At 40.0% G+C, this 19,149-nt stretch overlaps 1 protein-coding gene across 1 annotated transcript in view; it reads right to left on the reverse strand.

The window, feature by feature from the left end:
- Nucleotides 1–1,563: 1,563 nt before the first annotated feature.
- EBF2 (early B-cell factor 2) overlaps nt 1,564–19,149 on the reverse strand; it is a gene marked incomplete at its 5' end in the record, with an annotated part of 140,776 nt that continues 123,190 nt past the window's right edge. Inside the window, 6 exons of the mRNA XM_010284777.1 lie at nt 1,564–2,098; nt 11,121–11,288; nt 12,873–13,058; nt 14,471–14,648; nt 14,757–14,822; nt 15,938–16,026. Coding sequence (XP_010283079.1) covers nt 2,067–2,098; nt 11,121–11,288; nt 12,873–13,058; nt 14,471–14,648; nt 14,757–14,822; nt 15,938–16,026 — 719 coding nt within the window. The remainder of the gene's footprint in view (nt 2,099–11,120; nt 11,289–12,872; nt 13,059–14,470; nt 14,649–14,756; nt 14,823–15,937; nt 16,027–19,149) is intronic.

Raw genomic sequence — 19,149 nt, forward strand, 5'->3', positions numbered from 1 at the left:
GTGTATTAAACGTGTTTCTCTCCCAGGCTGAACTGTACGCTACGCTCTGAAAGCTGAGCTGCGAGGAGGACCACGCCACGCCGGCGGCACCGGAAGCAGCGCCACGGCCGGTCAGCTTTCCTGCACTGCGCTGTTTCGGGGAATGATTTTACACGTTGGCAAAACGCAGTCCCGTGCCGAAAGCCTGTCCGTTAGGTGAGGGTCTATCGAGTCACGTACCACACGCACCACCGAGCCGCGTGGTCACTCCTCATGGCAGCTGGATTTGAACCGTGGATGGAGAGAGAGGCTTTCTAGTCTATGACTAACCCAGATTAGCTCCCCACAGCTCCAGCTGAGCTCCAGATTACCTCAGCCACGCAAGCTGCCGCAGTTCTTCACCATCCCGAGTCCAGTCCTGAACTGGACACCTGCTACCATGGGTAAGGATCACCGAGAACGCTCTTTTACTTACCCGTTGATAAAACTACTGGGCAAACGGACAAGTACAGTTTCAGGGGCCGCGTATTAAGGGTTTATTTCTTAACATAAAGATGTTACCGTAGGAACAACTATTGGTGCAGCTGCGAATCCTGTGTATTTTAGCGCGGTGGAAGCAGTATAGCTGATTCTTCGGTTTCTCTAAAAGCGGCTTTCCAACAATCAAATTCTTTTGAGTGGGCTCTGGTTTAGTCACTTAACTATTGATTTTTTTTTTTTTTATCAGACTTGTTCTCACCTTCCAATTTTAGGAGAGGAGACGCGAAGGAGAGCTAAACTTTTTTTACGCTAAGATGCAGAAAAATTCAAAGCAATTTATTTCTTCTATGAACTTCAATATATAAGTGGAAAATACTTACCATTTTTAATGACTCAGGATAAAAGTGCATAAATTATTCAAATACATAATTACCCTTTATAAATGCACCCTTAATATGAAGTATAACTGAACTTAAGGTGTTCTAACTACACGGAAAAACAGTATGTTAGAGAACCCTTTCCCTCCTAATTCATACACTCAATCTATAAAATCAACTCAGTACCTCATGAAAAACCTGATTCGTTCAAATCCCTAAGTGCCACTCGTTTGCCAGGAGGGTCTTTGAAACGCACCAATTATCTTAGTACCCGAATATTTTAATTGAAACCAAAAATGGAAGGGGGAAAGATGAGGAGGATGAAAATCCATACATTGAATTAGTGACCTGTGTACCACAACGTATGTAAAAGTTTCTGATGGTTCTGTTAACCAGAGAGGATCCTATACATCCTTGCACATGAATTCAGTGAGGGGGAGAAGTAAGGAGCAATTGCAGCAGTAATAATATATCTCAAACTTTTCACTACATTTTTGCATCATTTTTCTTCATTGTACAACTGGAGGAAAAAATCCAAAAAAGGGTTTAATTTCTACTTCTACATACAATAAGTTACAAGTTTATTTATTTAAATAATTGTAAAACATCTTACATTTTTTAAAGAGGTTAAACTATATAAGCAAATACACACATACACCAAAGTTCCATCACTCATGTCAGTTTGTCCTAGAAATTCTTTCATGCTGGTACCCTGTTTTGTTGAATTTTTTTCTGCATAAACTAAATCGATATCTGAAAGGCTCCATAGAAAATAGAAACTTCAACTTTTTTCCCCTACAAAGTAAAACAAATTGTATCCAAAATATCAAGCTTGAATCATTTTGCCAATTTCTTTCTCCTTTTCATATTTTACAAATCTTAGGAAGGTTTCATGTCTTTCAAGAAAGACTTTGCATTTCTGATTCCGTTCTGCCAACTGTTGTTCATCCCGGCTCTTGGCTGATTCTTCATTCACAATGTTTTAGGAGTTGACGTGGTTGTGTCAGAAATATGAAACAGGTAAAAGATGCAGACTTCGATCTTGTCCAATCCATAAAAAAAAGTTCTTTTTTTTTTTTTTCCTGGGACTGGCTTTCCCCCAAAAAAGAGCTTGTAGTGCTATTTTTTTCTTTTTAGTGGTCCATCACAATAAGTAGTTTTGTGCTGTAAAAGAAAAATGAAAAAAAGAGGAAAAAAGGGAAGAGGGAGAGGAGCAAAGCTGCCTCTTCCTTACATCGGAGGAACGACAAGACCAGTCATGGCTGAAAAAGAAAATTGACAAAGGTGAAATTCTGGCAAACTTCTATGGAACAAAATATAATTGATCCCTTCACCCTTCTGCGTGCAGTCTCGTGCTGCAGCAATGGCCTTATCTGCGGGTTAAACCAGACCTTCGGTTTCTTTTCATGTTTTTATGCTGTCGTGAGACAGGCAATGACCACGGCCGATGGACAATGTACTATTTCACAGGAATTCACCAAAAGCCAAGGCCCATTGTGCTTCTTAAACGGATAAAAGAGATAGAGGATTCATTCACGTCTCGGTACATGAATTTTCAGAAATGTCTAACCATTTTTGGGTGCTTTTGTCCTGAGAGATGTCCTTGGAGGTGGACATTGCTCAGAACTGTTCCAAAAAATTCAGACCTCTCGTGCTTTCTCAAGTTGAACAATCAAAATCATTCTTGAAAAGCAGAATCGAGCAGCGTCCTCCCTTTCCCACTCAGCCCGCTCATTTGCTTGCGGAAGGGGTTACGTTGTGAGAGAGGAAAGACGTGAACGCAAACGGGAATTTGCCCGTGCGCGGCTTAGGGGACCTAGCCAGAGAATTACAAGTCCCGATTCATTGGACAATGACCAGAGCTAGGCTTTGCTAATTTAGTTTTAGTGGAAATAATGGACCAGCCTCTCTTTCTCGCTTGGTTTACCCCATATGTCTGGATCACTGTAGTCTTACCTGGCACACTCCCAGAACACTGGGCTTATGTAAATTATTTATTAGTCACTCTCACTGCCTTTAATTGCAGCTATATTCTTCATAACTGACAACAGCAACATTTGAGGCTGCCTGGAACTGGTGCTGTTCCCAAAGGTTTTGAGGGGTAAGTTAAGTTTATACGTATTTATATAACAAATGAGTGAGTCATATTTTCAAAGGGGCCTCAGTGCAGTGCAAGGTCCTAATCCTGCAAAGATTTATGTTCACTGAAATTTGTGGGATTATTCATGTGTTTAAAGCCCTGTCCTCTGAGAATTAATTTCACCCTTATGTGTTCATAGTGTTTAAAAAAAATGCTTAGGGCAAGATCCTCAGCTAACATGACTCTTTTATTGGAGCTGTGTTGATTTTAAACAACTGTGGATATGGTCTATGATTTAATACAATAGGAAAATAAATATTTTCATATTTTGTAGCTGACTAGGGCTAGAAGTCCCCGCCAGTTTTGGCAGATAGCTGAAAGAGAAAGTGAAACCAAACTGTCTTAAGTCAAAGATCTACTTTTTTTAATTGCCTAGGAATTTGCTGTTATTTTTTTTCAAACAGATTTTCTCAAACAGGCAAGTTACATAACCCTAAATAACGTAGGTACATGTCTGTATGCCCGTTTTCAGGTGGCGGGGCGCATTAGAAGAGGAGAGATTTTCCAACAGCTCCAAGGAGGCTGCTCCTCTCCTCCTCCTCACCCCCAAAAGCAAAAAATGACCCTAGCAGTAGTGTCCCAGCCCGACCCCGGAGAGCCACACGCCTGCCTTTCTGGCCTCTAGGAAAGAAAACTTGATTTAAGTCTTGGATCGATGCCCTCCTCCAGATTCTGCTGGGCTGGGGGAAGAGGTGAGCGCGTGCCCTCAGCTGCTCACCGCCGTCCCGCAGGGAGCCCTCCGGAGCAGTCGGTGTGAGCACTTCCTAATCTGCTTCAGGCAAAATCACCCGGGGTAGCTCAAAGAATTTAAATTGTTTGTCTAGGGTAGCTCGGCTGGGTCTTTGGCCTGAAGCGAAGGAAGGAGCTCGCACTTAGAGGTGCGTGGCTGGTCCGCAGCCGGAGTCGGGCTGGCTGTGGCCGTGCAGAGACGCAGCAGACCCTGGTATAACTAGCATGGTTTAATTTGAGACATGCAGGGTCTGTTGCCAGCGTAGTTTAAACTGTATTCCCAAGGGGGATAGGCCATACTGGCATAAATGCTTTTTTTCTGATACTATTGTTAGCAACATTATTTTCTTTTTTTTTTTAATCGAGGAAAATGTCTTCCAGCAGATCAAAGCAAAGACCAAGCCTGAGTTTTTGCTATGTCTCTTCAAAAATATTTTAAGATATAATATTTAGATGCAGCATTTTAGAAAGTTCCTTGAATTGAAGGGAAGGTACATTTTTACTGTGTGATTAAAGATGCTATTTTATCCAGCCATCCTGGACCCGGACTAGTGATGGCAACAGCAAAACTGCCATCTGCAATCAGGAGTACGTTATTACCCCGGGGTTCTGGTGATCCCTCTTTTGCTGCCTTTCCTTTCCTCCTGAGCAAGGAGCCAGTCCCTGCTTTCCGCGCCTTACTTTGGCCCCGCCGGCCCAAGTCTGTTTTGTCATTCCAGGTTGTAAGCGCTCCAGAGCAGAGATGCTCCTCGGACGGTGTTAGGATGGCAGCTGCCAGTGGACAAATTCAGGTAAAACTGTGATATAACACAGGACAAGCAAAGCCCAATTTTTTCGCTGGCGTTTCGCGCCCAATGCTGCGACTTCATCTCCTTCCGCGACAGAACGAGTGGGTTGGGGAGCACTGGCTGGCGTTCGCGCCTGGCTTTCCACAGCTCATCTCGGCGGCTTTGCTCTGTGGTTCTCTCTCTTTTTACATACCCTCATCTGTCCGTTTCCACCCCACCTCCACTCCCCTTTGGGGCTGCACTGTCAAAAGCCTATTCCCAGCCTGTATCGCTTTTTATTGAATGTTTGTGAGGTTTGGATTAAGGTCTTACACTGCTAGCAAAGCTGTAATTATTTTTGCCTGTATTACTATATATTGAATCGATGTAACTTTTCAATAAAGGTGGTTCAATGCAGGACACTCCCTGATGAGTTGGGAATATAGAAACCACGGTCATTATCCCAGAGGGTCTTTTTTTTTTTTTTCTTGGAGGGAAATGGAAAAAGAATTAGAGATGAGCCTTATTGTATTAACCTTGACAGCTTGCAATTATCAACTGAAACACTTGATTAAAATTGTCACAAGGTTGGAGAATTTTTTTATAAATAAATAATCAAACATGGATAGTACCCAGATGCTATGGTGATAGGCACCTTTAATGGGTGTAATTAATAATGATCATAAGCCCAGTGTATACAAGTAGCCCCTGAAAACGCTGTCTTGCTTTGCAGTGGAAAAGCACCCTCTGCGATTCAAACAGCCATTTGGTAAGAACTGGAAGGGGCCTAGTGCTGTATAGACACGCACATGTGTGCACAGGCACTGACCTAGGTCTTCAGATGTCACGGGTGCTTTGTTGGTGTCAAAATTATGACCTTTAAAACCTGTGCTTTCTAGAGAAGATGGTTGTTGAGCATTTTCAATCATTGTCATGTGAAACGTTTTGCCTCTCTCTTTTGGTTTCCCTCTTCTGCCACTAACTTTTCAGCAAACTCCGATCTTACGGCTCTACAGCTCTTTGAAGAGGCAAACGAAGTGCTCCAGTGCTGCTACTCTGAGCATTTTACTGAATGTTCCTACCCTGCAATACCAGAAACATCTCTGTGCGTGAGCCGTCCGGTATGTAAAGGTGTGCGTGCACACTGCAAGCCCCCAAGCTGTTGGCAGCGGAGCTAGCTTCCGTGTAACTTGGTCTAAGAAGAGGTGCAGCTTCTACCTGCAGGCTTCACCTTCTTGGTATCTCTGACTCCCATCATGGCTACCACTAGAAAATGTGCAGGTTTACTTTCAATATTCAGACTACGGCGACGTTTGTACAACGAGGCACCCGTTCATTAGCTATCATTTATTATTATGTAACTAATCAACTGAAAACGATAGAGAAAAGAAAGGATTTTCAGAGGAAAACACAGCTGGCTTTCATTTTGCAGAAAACATCAGTGGCTTGGATGAAGGACACCATTATCCTTTATACTGGAATGTAAGTGAACTAAATTACAGCTTCTGTGAAGAACCTGTGAAGGGTAGTTCCAACTAAAGACACTAAAAACTAGCCAAAAGCTTCAAGTTTTTCCTAAAGAATTTATTTTTATTTTTTCCTCCATAGGAAATTAACACTTCGCGCCCCGCCACCCCGAAATCCTTCTGGTTTTGCATGGAAGATTTTCATTTATCCATTCACAATCGTCTAACCACAGACAGGTGAGATATTTATAAATAAGCAGTGCTTTTGTCTCTTTTAGATGATAAGTGGGTTAAACCCTATTTTATGTAACACGTTTTTAAAAAATCTAGAGAAAGTCATTGACAGCTAAGAGACAAAGTTAACTTGACCTCATATATTGAGTTACATTGATGTAGTTACTCTCTCGCCGTGGTGCTAAGCTATATATGCACGAAAGGCGGCCTGAACCATTATTTTGATTTAGTTCAAGTTATTTAGGAACACCCTTAAAATCAAAATATGTGTTTGCAACGTCATAAATGCATTAGTTTAATTATTAAAGAGCACGGGAATGTATAGCCACTCTGCAGTTATGTATTTTTCCAATTATACTAGAAAGTGGCTAAGTTTTCACCTGCAAAGGAGAAGTCAATATCCTCTTTTTTGTGTGTGACGCCTAACAGTCTTGAATATTTTCTTTCATTAAAAAAGGCAGATTTTTGTTTTCTCCCATTAAAAATGGAGCTCTTGTCTAGCCTGAGTAAGTCCGTGACATATGATGAGCTACTAAAATTAACATCCCATCAAATGAAAGGTAAGTAATGAATAAACAGAAGGTATTTTTGTTTAGTTAAGTGTTAGCAAGAAGTTTTAAGTATCTCTTCAGGTTTTCTTTATTTGAAGCAGTCTGTGCTGCTTACGTCTCTGCCAGTAAACTGGGGAGGAAAATGTACTTGATCCTTCCAACGCATCAAATTTAATCAGATGACAGATACATGTTTTTCATATATATTGAGATCATGTATGTAGCATTTGCAGCCTTTGGCATACTTGAGTCACTGTCTAGGCTCTGGAATCATTCTGATTCAGGCAGAAGCATATTGCTGAACATTCCTAGAGTGGAAATGGCCCAGTTTTTTTAACCTGGTTAAAATCTCTGTTAAGAGTTATTTTAAAATGCTGCGTCTGAAGTGTTGGCTGGAGCTAGGCTTCGAGATGGAACAGCAGGTCAGGTACCATGGCTGCGTAAACGTGAGCCAGCCCTTCCATCTGAGTCCCACCCCTTACAAACTTTCAGAGCAACTATTTCCCTCGTTACCGGTTTGCGCAGCCTTTGAATGCAAGGGCGCTGGAATCCCCAGTGCTGTTGACACCCCTAACTTTGTCAAGACAAGGTATTAATTATTAGAGTCTTCAACTCAAATACCTGTATTTCTTTAGGGAATAGTACAGATGTCCCCTTCGACAAATTGAGGCTGTTCCTAAGGGTATCAGACTTCAATACTTCTTGGATTGGCTAGGATCCTGATGGTTAATGGAACATCTGACCTTCTGGGGCTTGCCTGCTATTCCTTGTAACTGAGCTTGCATTTTTATGTTGAGATGTGCTGAGCTGGCCAAAGGTAATCTGGGCAGTCAGCGGTCCATGCTGTTCCAGCAGTTTCCAATTTGCTTGCTTTTCCCATCAGCTGCCTTCCATCTGAGATGAGATGATTAGGCATTTGTGTACTTATCATGCCGTGTTGCGTCACGTCACATTAGATCTTCCCAGTGCCCTTTTTAAACCGCCTTGACATATGACATGAAGGGAGCACACAATTGTTCTGATCAGGATCACCTGCTCTCAATTTGGAGAGCATATAGAAGTGAGTGGTGTCCAGTACGGATTGCTGCTTGTTCTCTACCTATCATGTCCTGTTACATTGTAGGAATGTATAGCAGATGGCAGGTGAAGGAGGTAAGCAAGAACACATGGCACAGGGGGTTATCTGAGGGTATTCCACGTGTCTTGGCTGTGTTGTGCAGCCCAGAGCTGAAAGCCAGTAGATTAGGCAAGTTTCATGCTTAGCTAATACTTTTTGAGTTACAATGTATTTTCTGTCTCCAGCAGCTTTTTAAGTGTCACTGAGACTTTCCTCCCAAAATACATTTTTGGAAAAAAATTTCCAGCGGTACTGTAAATTGCTTCATCTGAGGATGAAGCTTGCACAGCTTCTTCTGTTTAGACTAGCCTTAGTCCAGGCTTAAACACTGCTCAGGTTAACATATGGGGAAGCTATATTCTAGATTGTCATTGCTGCTTTTAAGCCAAGTGGCACGCCCTGAGGTGCTGGTAGTGTTTCTTATTGCAACAGGCTGTAGTAAGTAGGAGTTTCCTGTATCACCAGGAAACTTTTGCCTTTGAACAAAAGACGTAGCCAAAGTACATTGCAAACATTACATTAAAGCTCAAAAAATCCCTGCTAGGGAGATGTTTTCCCCATGTTATGGGTGGGAAAATTGAGAGGTAATGTCAAAACGCTTGCCTGATGTGCTTTGGGAAGGAGCGTGCCTATACTTACTGCTTGCTCTGTGCTTCTGCTATTCTAGCTGCATCAGTATTTACTGATGCCTAGGTTTGCTAAATAAGAAAATAAATAAATAAATTACAATACCAGCACATCTATTCCTAGTTTATAGTGCAAGGCGATGGCATAGCAGAGGAGATTAACAATCTCCCATTGCTGCAGCACGGTAAGTCCATTCAAGGAGCCTCTCTGGGACCCTCCTGTTGACTTTCCGGCCACATCTGTCTGTCAGCACTGTGGGAACGCTAATTTGGATATCAGGCTGTGTGCATCTGGATCCTTTCCAAAGCATGTGCTCCCCAGCTTGCATCAATTTAAATATTTCAGTTGGAAAGAAGAATTTGCATCTATGGCTGAAATAGTGAAATAGTTAGAAAAGCCTGGCATAACAAACCTTGGGCAGCCGTGTTCGACTCTGCAATGCAACTACTACCTTTGCTGCGAGTCACATCTGTTGTTGCAGTCTGACTGACAAGTCCCATTGTACTAGCTACCGTATCTGCTGAAAACTTACTTAAATAGCAGTTGTAGCTTATTACTATATTTATGTATCAGGGTGCTGATGTACAAGGTGATATCCGCAAAGAAAGGGATATGGTTAATAACTTTTGTATCCGTTTATCCATGCCCAAGTCTCCAGATCTCTGTATGTACAAGCTATTTCAGTAAGTATTCATAATCTTAGCTGATAGATTAATCCTGAACGTCTCAAGACTGGATTTTTGTCAGTAAAATGCATGGGTGTGAGGAGTGGGTTTTTAGCTTTGAGATTTTATATATTAAATATATTTAATATTAAATAATAATAATAATTAACTTTAATATTAAAGTTCCATTTTTAGAATCTTATAGATTACTAATTTATAGATTGGATAAAACATGTTGTAAACACTAAATGCCATTGAATGGCACCCAAATGGTCTCTAGCACTTCACCTGTTTAACAAAGGTTAAAAAAAGAGATAAACTCTTGCTAAGCAGAGCCTTGAGCAGACTCGGTATGTTAAGGAAAAGTATTAACTGAAATAAAAAGTCAGTGGTTTTTTTTTAATCTGACCTTTTTCTGTCTCCCAGAAACAATCTGAGTGATTTTCTCACTGGAGTGACTTGTGGTTAGCACTACCTTAGAGGTAACTTCGTAACAGTTAGGCCTTCTCAGTATAGCAGTTAGACAAGTTTAAAGCAGACTTAAATCTGTTCTGAACACACTCATTTGTCTTTAGAGTATAGCACTGTCTAACTGGCTTAAACTAAAGCAGCAAACTATTCCTAAGTTGATAGGCCTTCCTAGTTAAACATTTAACTAAATCAGTTCAGAATTACATTACCTTGGAAGAGTTCCCTAAAACAGCTGAACCCTCATTTCTTATAAAATTGCAGTGAAATTAATATATCCCTTCCTTAGCTGATAGGAAGAACACTCCGCTCCCCCTCCACACACGCTCCCTCACCCCCCGCCAATGAAAAAAGAAGGAAATAAGTTAACTGCAGACCAGGCATGGATTATGACTCTTTAGACACCACAGTCATATAAAACATTAACAAAGATAAACCCATTTCTAAACAGTTTGGATAAATAGCTACAACTGTTGGGCCAACAAAACCTTCTATACTTAATAGTTTTAAAAATTGCTTCAAATCCTTCATCTTCCTTAAACGGAGTGGAAAAGAAATTATATTCCCTGTCGACATGATACCTGTGCATTTACATGGGGTAGATCAATGTCCTTCACTACTGGGGAGAAGATGATCTTAGAGAAGCACAGTTTCATGTAATTGGGGCAGAGGAAGAAGCTGTTTCAGATATATAGCAGAATTCTGTAAGTTAGCTTTTAAAAATGTAATTGTTTTTGTTCAACACACTTAGAATTTCCTTATTATATAAAATAATCACAGTTTATGTAAGTCCCTGTGGCCTAGCTAAGGATTTATAATGCACCCAAACCAACAGGTGCGGTTTGTAGGGCTCATTTTAGAATTACCACTGGCTCTTGGCATGGCTGAATTCCCAGAGTTGTGTTTTCTATGGTATCTCTAGTGAAGTCTGAAGGAGCCAGATGACTTCTCAGGCCCTATAAAGACTTTTTTTATGGAGACTTGGAGCGTATTTATGTGCCGCACGCCCCCCCACAGCCTGTTAAAAGAAAGAATTTAGTACAGGTTTCCATTCTTATCTTAATACTCACATTTGTTTTGCAGATCACCTTTAAAAAGGCTGTAAATGTACTATAGGGCTCAATTCCCGGTATGAGCCTAAACCTTGCAGCAGGTTTCAAGACATTGGCTGTTATGCACAGAGCTGTGTATTAACTCTGCAGGGCAGACGTTTGTTTTACAAGTCCCTGAAGCCTAAAGAGAAGTCATTCCTCACAAAAGAGCCGGTATTGAAATGCAGCGTGGGTCAAATCCTTCTCGGTATAAATGAGTGTCTGTCCCCTCTTGTTTTAAAACCAAATAGAGAAAGCTTGGAGCATTGCTTTAATCCACTTGGATTGGGTCAGATTTTCGCTACCGAGTTCTGTAATATCAAATTGTCCTGTAATACCAAACGGTATTTGGATGATTACTGTGTTTACCTAGGCTAATGCAGCGTGCTTTTACGTGTGCAGGCTGAATATTCATTGTACGTCTCTTACCTCTAAACCCATTTCCATTGCCGCTAGAGCAGGCAGGAGAAGGAGACCCTTGGGGTCTGATGACAGGAGCAAAGGCACTCTTCTGTTTGACAGCAGGAAAGACGGAAGAGGAGAATGGAAGGATGGAAGAAGTGCTGGAGGAGCCAACTGTTGGACTTGAAGACATTACTGCAAAAGAAAAAATCCTCATCAGAAATGCAATTATGGAAGTTTGGTAAAACTGTTTAAAATGTCTAAGCAGCAAAATGTGTAATCAGAAGGTAAAGAAGATCTTGTTCTCGCACGGACTTGGCTGTTTACAGTAAGTCTGAAGTAGAGAGGTAGTTCCATTGAATAGCTCAGAAAAGAGAGTGCTTAATTATTTAAAAATGAAAGGTGAGGATGTCAGAAAATGGACAGTCATCGAGAGAGAAGAGTGTCAATATGAACAAACAGTAGACAGTAACGGCCTGGCCACTTACAGTCTGGGCTCTGGAAACTGGGAAGGCCAATAATTCCTGTGCCCTCCCCAGCTTTTTAAAAATGAAGACTTCCTTGGTTGGAGTTGATGGGGGATGCTTGAAGCTGTTGCTTAGATTTGAATCTAAACTGACTTCTTTTTACAGAAGTATCTTGCAAGAAAAAGTCCCATTGTACATCCAAGAGCTTGTTAAGCAACTGTTTGCTTACCTTCCAGAAAAGTATCAGCTGTACCTCAGTAAAACAAGGAACAAATAACTGTATTTCACTTGGGTACAAGTGAACCCCTAAGTCTCACGGAAGTATTGGTTTGGAAATCAGAATAACAATGTGCTGCAGACCCGGTCCTTTCCTTATTGGAGTCAATGGCAAAGCTCCAGGATAGGGGCAGTATCAAAAGTACCTGAACATCCTCTGAGTTGCACCTTAGCCTTAAATTACAGCTCAAACTGTGAGGATATTGTTCGGCAGGTTTCAGACCAGCAAGGAGCCTTCATCATCACTGCAAAGTGGGTCAGTTCTTATGCAGGTGATGTGAATGTAAATAAAATAAAACAAAATAATGTTTTGCAGGATACCAGGTGTTTTCTGGAAAGGCATGATCCTGGGAGCTCTATTGGGAGCTATACGCTCCATAAGTGACAGTGTAGGTAAATAATTAAATAGCAAGTCAATAAGTAAATAAATAGCTGTTTAACTCTTCGTCCTCTTGTATATGTATATTACACACAGTCTTGCCAGAGGGAAATCAAGGCATGAAAGGAAGAGTGACTTGCTCATGGTAAAACTAGTAACTGGAAACGCAATAATACTAACTTCCAGAACTTAATTCTATCGTTGTTATTAAGGTAATATAGTTTCACAGGCAATTAATCCACAATTCAGCTCTCGGGTATTGTTAATGCAGTTTATACACATTAAAATTATTTTAGAGTGGCTTTTACATAGGATTTGGAGTAGCCCCTATGCTAAACTGATGGCTACTTGCTTAATTGTCTGAAGTTGCAAATTGTACCTCATTTCTCACTGTGGCCTTTGCCACTTCGGAATCTGTATAAGGATTAAAAAAATGAAGGAAACACTAGTAGGATTCAATATTCCTCTACTGAAAAATGGGAACGTTTTCTAGTTCACACTAAAAAATACCAGGAACACAAATCAGAACCTTTTACAAAAACCTTCACTAAATCTTGGCAAACTTCTCTTGAAAGACATCACTTGCTGCATTTTTTGATGTGGTCAATTAAATTAAGCAGGAGCAAGAATCAAATATAGAAGCAGCAGAGCACATACATCCATAGGGGGATCCTGTTGGAGAGCCGTTAATGAACCCAGGCGAGCCTGGAACGCCCAGGTTTGACATGGGGACGTTGCTGTAGCCGTTCATGCTGTTGCTGGAAGTGCTGTAGTTGGACTGCTGAGGGGTGGAACTGGATGAGTAACCTCGGGGTGAGATGCTGCTTGTGTTACGAATGTAACCTAAAAAAGCACATTACAAAGCGTGTTAATGCACATGGCTTAAACCTTTCTCCTGTATCATCCCTGCTTAAATAAATTATTTCTTTAAATCTAGATTAATTAAAACATTTCAGCAAGTACTATTAAATTCAGTGGGCTTTATGTACGTGCTTTCAAGTTAAGCAATATTAAGTTTTAAAACAATGTAGGAAACTAACTTTTTAAGTGAACCAATGTCTATTTTTCACAGCAGATTTGATTAGTTAAAAGTTGAAATCTGTTCTAAGACCTGGAAAAAAAAATGCGTGTGCTCATTTTTTCCTGGGGTAGAATTTATAATATATGTGGGATTTTCCACAATTTTAGGGGGGAGATTATACTTTTCAAATTATTGATGAATTACAAATAAAGCAAGTGCGTTACTAAGGGGAAATTATAACCCATATATAGTTTGCAGCTTGACTTGGAAGATACACTACTTGGGGGAAAGGATAAACTGGGTAAGTAAAAACCATTTTTTGTCTTAAAAAAAAAAAAAAATCACATATTTGAAAACCAAAATTTAACCTCTTTTTTCCTGCAAAAAGGGACTTGAACAACACTAGAGCTATCAGCATTAACGTACAAGGCTATTATTACAGCTGCAAAAGGATTTTCCACGTAAAAGCTTTCTTTAGAAAGATGTGATCCAACAGCTACTTTAGAAGTGGTTACCATTTAGATACCAAGTCAGGTTATTTCTGCCCATTTATATTAACGAAGTTCTAATTCAGGGCTAGTAAGACCTTATTAAAAAAACTAGCAAAATTACCTACATGATGACTTTTGACATGGCATAATATTAACTACATATGACATGGTTTGAGTGTTAAACACAGCTATTCATGCAGTCAACCACAAACCGTACGTTGCTGAAATCAAGTGCTAAAGATCAAAATATTCAAGAGTCAGAAAATGCCCAGAGTTGATATTGCTCCCATGATGTATTAAAATGTAATAAATACAACATAGGCAAGTTGATAAAATTAACACTGAAGAAGAAGCTTTAAAAAAAAAAAAAAAAAAAGAAAATTCTCCACCTCTTTCTTTAACTGAGAGAGGGTTTTTTTCAGTTGCTGTCCTTGTCTTTTATTAAAAGACAGATAGAACAACAAAAAAAGATACTGAGGGGAGCAGGGAGAGAATTCAGAGTTTAGTTGGTATGAAAAAATATTCAAAAATTATTTCAGCCACAGCTAAGCTGGTGACTGGAACCTGGCGCAGATACAGTATCACCCAAAATGGCAGCACACATCCGTTTCTAATGCTAAGAGTTTAAAGCCGTCTTTCTGCTATAAGCTGAGCAGGTAGAGAAGTTGAGTAATTACTACGGAAAAAACTGCGACTCAGTTTTTCATTATTTAAATTAACACACTACTACCTGCAACGCTTACCTTGGTTGTTCCCCTGTGTTGACTCCGAAATGCTGACTCCTAACTGGCTACCATAGGAGTTAATTCCCATCATGCTGCTGTGAGCAGGAGAGCTAGACAGTGCAGGGATCTGTGCGGGATTCCGTGGAACACTGTAGAGAGCTTCTGCGATGTCTGCAGCTCGTTTCAGAATGATGTCCTGCAGCATGAAAGGGACAAGTTCAGAAACGTACTTGGAGAAATTTTCTAGTGTTTATTACTAAACCCAAATGTATACCAGTCTGCTGCTGAGAGCAGTCATTCTGACCTGGTTGTTGTGTGGCGTTCCATACAGTGCTTCAACGAGGTCAGCAGCTCGTTTCAACAGCATTTCCTGGAGGATGAGCAGATGCACATTTTAACAGAAAAGGATTTCAGTGTAAATAAAACCACAGGCTAGTATTTTCTGCAGTGACTAGTATTTGTGTGTGGTCATTCTGAAAACTGGGTCCCTTAAAGTGCTGTTATTTGCCACTTATCTGTAAAATTGAACCCCTTACAGTATCTCGAACTAGACATCCAAAAGCACGGGTCCCTCCGGGACGCATTGGCGTGCCTGCGCTGGGAAGAGCAGCCGGCAGCGACTGCGGCGTGCCCAGAGCTCCGTCCTCAGCCTGGAGCTCTCCGGAGTCCTGAAGCCGCGTTACGCGCACCAGCTTCCAAAGTGGAGACCATTTTCAGACATGCCCAATTTAAATAGGAACGCCGTTCCCTACTGAATTTCACTACATTCTGTTGCATAGACACATAAAAATCTGATTAACCTCCATGCCCGTTTATTTTTTCTCAATAATGGTAACCAAACAAATAAAACACTTCAGCTATCTTATGTTACCTCTGGTTGTAGGAAAAAAATTACACAATGTGCTACCTGAACACAATAGTCTTTTGTCATGCAAAGACAATAATAGGTGCTTTTGGTGCTGCGCTAAAATCTAGGAATGAAGTCATTAATGCCACTCTAGGCAGCTAGGTGCTGCATCAACACAGTGTGCAGTATTACAGATCCGTAAAATCCCAAGTTGTTTCAACACGTGCGTACTGCAGTTGTTGCTACAGAAAAAGTTGAGCTTTGTTTTTTACTGAAAGATACCCTTAAGATTAGACCGCTGCAACAAATCCGTTATGTCTATCATGTATTATTTAGGTTCAGAGATTTGCCAATATGGATAAATGCAAAGGACCATGAATATGATCTGGGAAGATACCTGCATTGGACTCTCATTTTAGCAGCAAAAGAAGTTCACAGACAGTGCTTGAGCTCTAATGCATAAAAATTACTGGTAGCTGTGGGTTCTACATGATCAAATTCTTGTTTGGACCCATAACTAACTGGTGAACTTATGTTCAGATATCATTGTCATTTAAGATACAATTTTGTCTCTTTTATGAGTTAGAAGTGAAAGAACTTATTTAGTGGGCTCAGTGAAATGCTTAAAAATATTTTACCTTAGCTAGTCTTTCAGGGTCACCAGGATGTCTTGGGATGACCTTTTGCAGTCTTTGGAAACCATAATCTATGGTAGGTTCATTTAAAGCTGAAAGGAAAACAGAGGGGAAAAAAAATCATATGAGTATATATATCTTTGTATGACTCTCAAGTTTCATTACCTAGGAAAGATGGATTTTACAGCTTCTCCCCAGAAAACCTCTCCTTGCCTGGGTTCTTAGAAGGTCTACATTGCCTACTGCTCAGGCAAGCCCTGACCACTGTGCAAGACAGACAAGCTTTTCAAGAACTTCTGCACAAGTATCCCTAATCTCTTTTCAAAGGTAATACTTACTCTACCACTGAGAAAGCTGGGACACACAAGCTATTGCTGTTGGACTGTGTTATACAGATCCTGGTTTCCCAACTCCACCCATTTAATTGTACAGATGTTGCTGCCACGATCTGTATAATGAAACTGCATGGTGCTCCTGGACAGTCCCTCAGTGTGTCTGTAATTTGTTAAATACCGAATTAGTGATATCTTTCTGCTTATTCTTTCTGCCTTGAAAGATTCTGCGCATTCACGCGTATACACAAGCATACACCCCCCCCCACGCCTGCTCATTCTGGTGGGCACAGCCAAACTGAAGGTACATGCTCATTTTCTGCCAGTATTCCAGAAAACCCATACAGATGCAGATATGTTGATGCAAATGACAAAATTCATGTGAATGCTGCATGCTATTTGCAAAACTTCTAACTGAAAGTATTCCGAAGGGTTACACTAGTGAGTTTAGCTTACTCAATAAGAGAACAAAAAAAACATGACTCCTGCACGTAAAACTGCTCCAGTTTCCAATGCTGACTTCTCAAAGGCTGAGTGATAATTTGAAAGATACCACAGGGAAGCATTGTCACAAAATACTCTTTTAAGGATGAATGTATTTACTCTGGGCAAAACTAACCATGCCAGTAATATAGCAAGTTACAGTACAAATGCAAATTAGAATAGGTCGTCTTCTACATTCGTTATACAGTCAGAAATCAAGAGTACCATATTTTCTTATCTAATAAACACATTACACACACCCCCCCAACATTTTGCCGTCACAAACTAGGGCACAGCTATTCATTAGACACATTAACTTCTTCAACTGTCTATGGCTATTATGCATACATTGCCACTTCACTGTAATGATGTTAATCTCTAGTGGATAAACCAAGATATTTTGACCCAGATCCTCAGTTAGTAATAGCTAGTAGAGCCCTACTGGCATCGCTGATGATTTCATAAAACTTCAGACACTTTAATACTCTCTACTATGAAACTGTGGCAATAATAATTAATTTCTGATTATTCAAAATTAAACTCCAAATTAATACAGAAGCCAAAAGTCAGTTCTGTAGCATTCTGCATACTCATAGGCTCTGGCTCCCTCTAATACATTAGGATTACTCGTGTTTACCGATACAGTTATAGGTATGTTTTTTCAGAATTTCCTTATACTTCCGAATGTGCATTATAATTCAAATGACACATTCATAAATCTTGCTAAAAACTCCGTGACACCTTTCATAAGTAGCATATGTAAGTCCTTTAGCACCATCCTCATTCAGTGCTAGCTTCTTCTATCTTGTACCACCGGTGGTTCTTTTGAAAAGAAAAAATATATATTTTTTAAATAACTGGTGACATCAGCACAGCTGAAAACACCTGATTGAAAGAGATGCTGATGGCGCTTATTGAATCTTCCAAAACACACTCGGCACCTTAGAGGATAACTGTCTCAGACACCAGAAGAATCAAACTATCAGGTGAGACAGACTATTATACTGATCCAGATTCTCTGTTTATCTGTGTCTGTCTTATTGGTATAACAACATGAAGGTAAAAGGTCATATTCCCCACTGAGATACATTTTATATTTACTTTTTATTAAATAATTATGGCATGGCATGAAGTTTAAATATTACAGGAGATAATCAAGTGGGAATTGAGTAGAGAAAACGCAGACCTGAGAATTTAGTCTTGGCTATACTTAGAATGTCTTTGCTCTCCACTGGGAGCCATTCTGGTTTGCTTAAGGAGTTTAATAATACACATTTCAACTGCCACAGAATCTACATCCCATTTGGGAAGAGGGTTTTTTTTGGGGGGGTGGGGTATTTTGCCAATAATCCTGAGAATTATAGGCCAATTCTCTCAAGAGCCTATACATCATTATGTGCCATTTCTTGTCTTGTTTACAAGTGTAATCAGTTAAGTTATATATCTTCAGCTAATCAAAAGCAATGTAAAATATACAGAAACTTAAACATATATGTATACATAGTTCACTAAAAATAGCTAATGGGAATATACAAAATGCTAATTCAGGAAGAAGAAATTGGCTATTATTCAACAAACATTTTTCCGATGGATTGACAGAGACACTTTCATTCTGATAGATAAATAGCAGCAAATAATTTCTCAACAATGTTGAATTGTTCTAAGAACTCAGCCATTTTGAATCAATGTATATATTATGTCTTTCAGCACAAAAGGTTTTCTGCAACAAAATTGCCTAATACTAGTTTTGCTCATTAATGAAATAAAAATATCTCTGTCATGAAATCCTGTTAAAAACCAACATCCAACATTTGTAGAAGTAAATGGTACCTTTTCAATTGAAGGGCAAGATGTAGAATCCACCAGCAAGCTTAAAGAGCTTCACCACAATACCACTTCCACTGAGAAAAGAGCTACTGGATCAGTACTGATTTATCTATGTGTTACATAGAAATATGCCAAAATTATATCCAAATGCTTTTGGGTTCATGGGTTCAGAGACCATAAAGGGGTCTGACACAGAAGCAGGCTGCTCATTATTTCCTATAAATCAGATATCTGAAATGAAACCCCCAAGAAAACTGATTCAGGTACAGCAAAATCCCTTTGGCAACTCTCAAAGCCAGTGTTTCAGGCACAAGGGGTCCCTTGAATTTCCCAGAGCATAGTTTAAAAAATCAGGCATGACATGATATAATATACACGAGAAAAGAGCAACTGTCTAGTGAATAAACTAAATTGTCGGTTAGTCTATAAACTTCACTGTAGCACAACTATTTTAACAACAGAATTGTTACAGTCAGTAGTAAGGAGAGGTCTAAATGCCCCACAGCCTGTCTGACTTTATGACAAGGCTCAAATAGATTATGGCGCAGTGCTGCTTCTTTTGTATCATTCCCT

Source organism: Phaethon lepturus, unplaced genomic scaffold, assembly GCF_000687285.1.
Source record: "Phaethon lepturus isolate BGI_N335 unplaced genomic scaffold, ASM68728v1 scaffold51913, whole genome shotgun sequence".
Classification (NCBI taxonomy): domain Eukaryota; kingdom Metazoa; phylum Chordata; class Aves; order Phaethontiformes; family Phaethontidae; genus Phaethon; species Phaethon lepturus.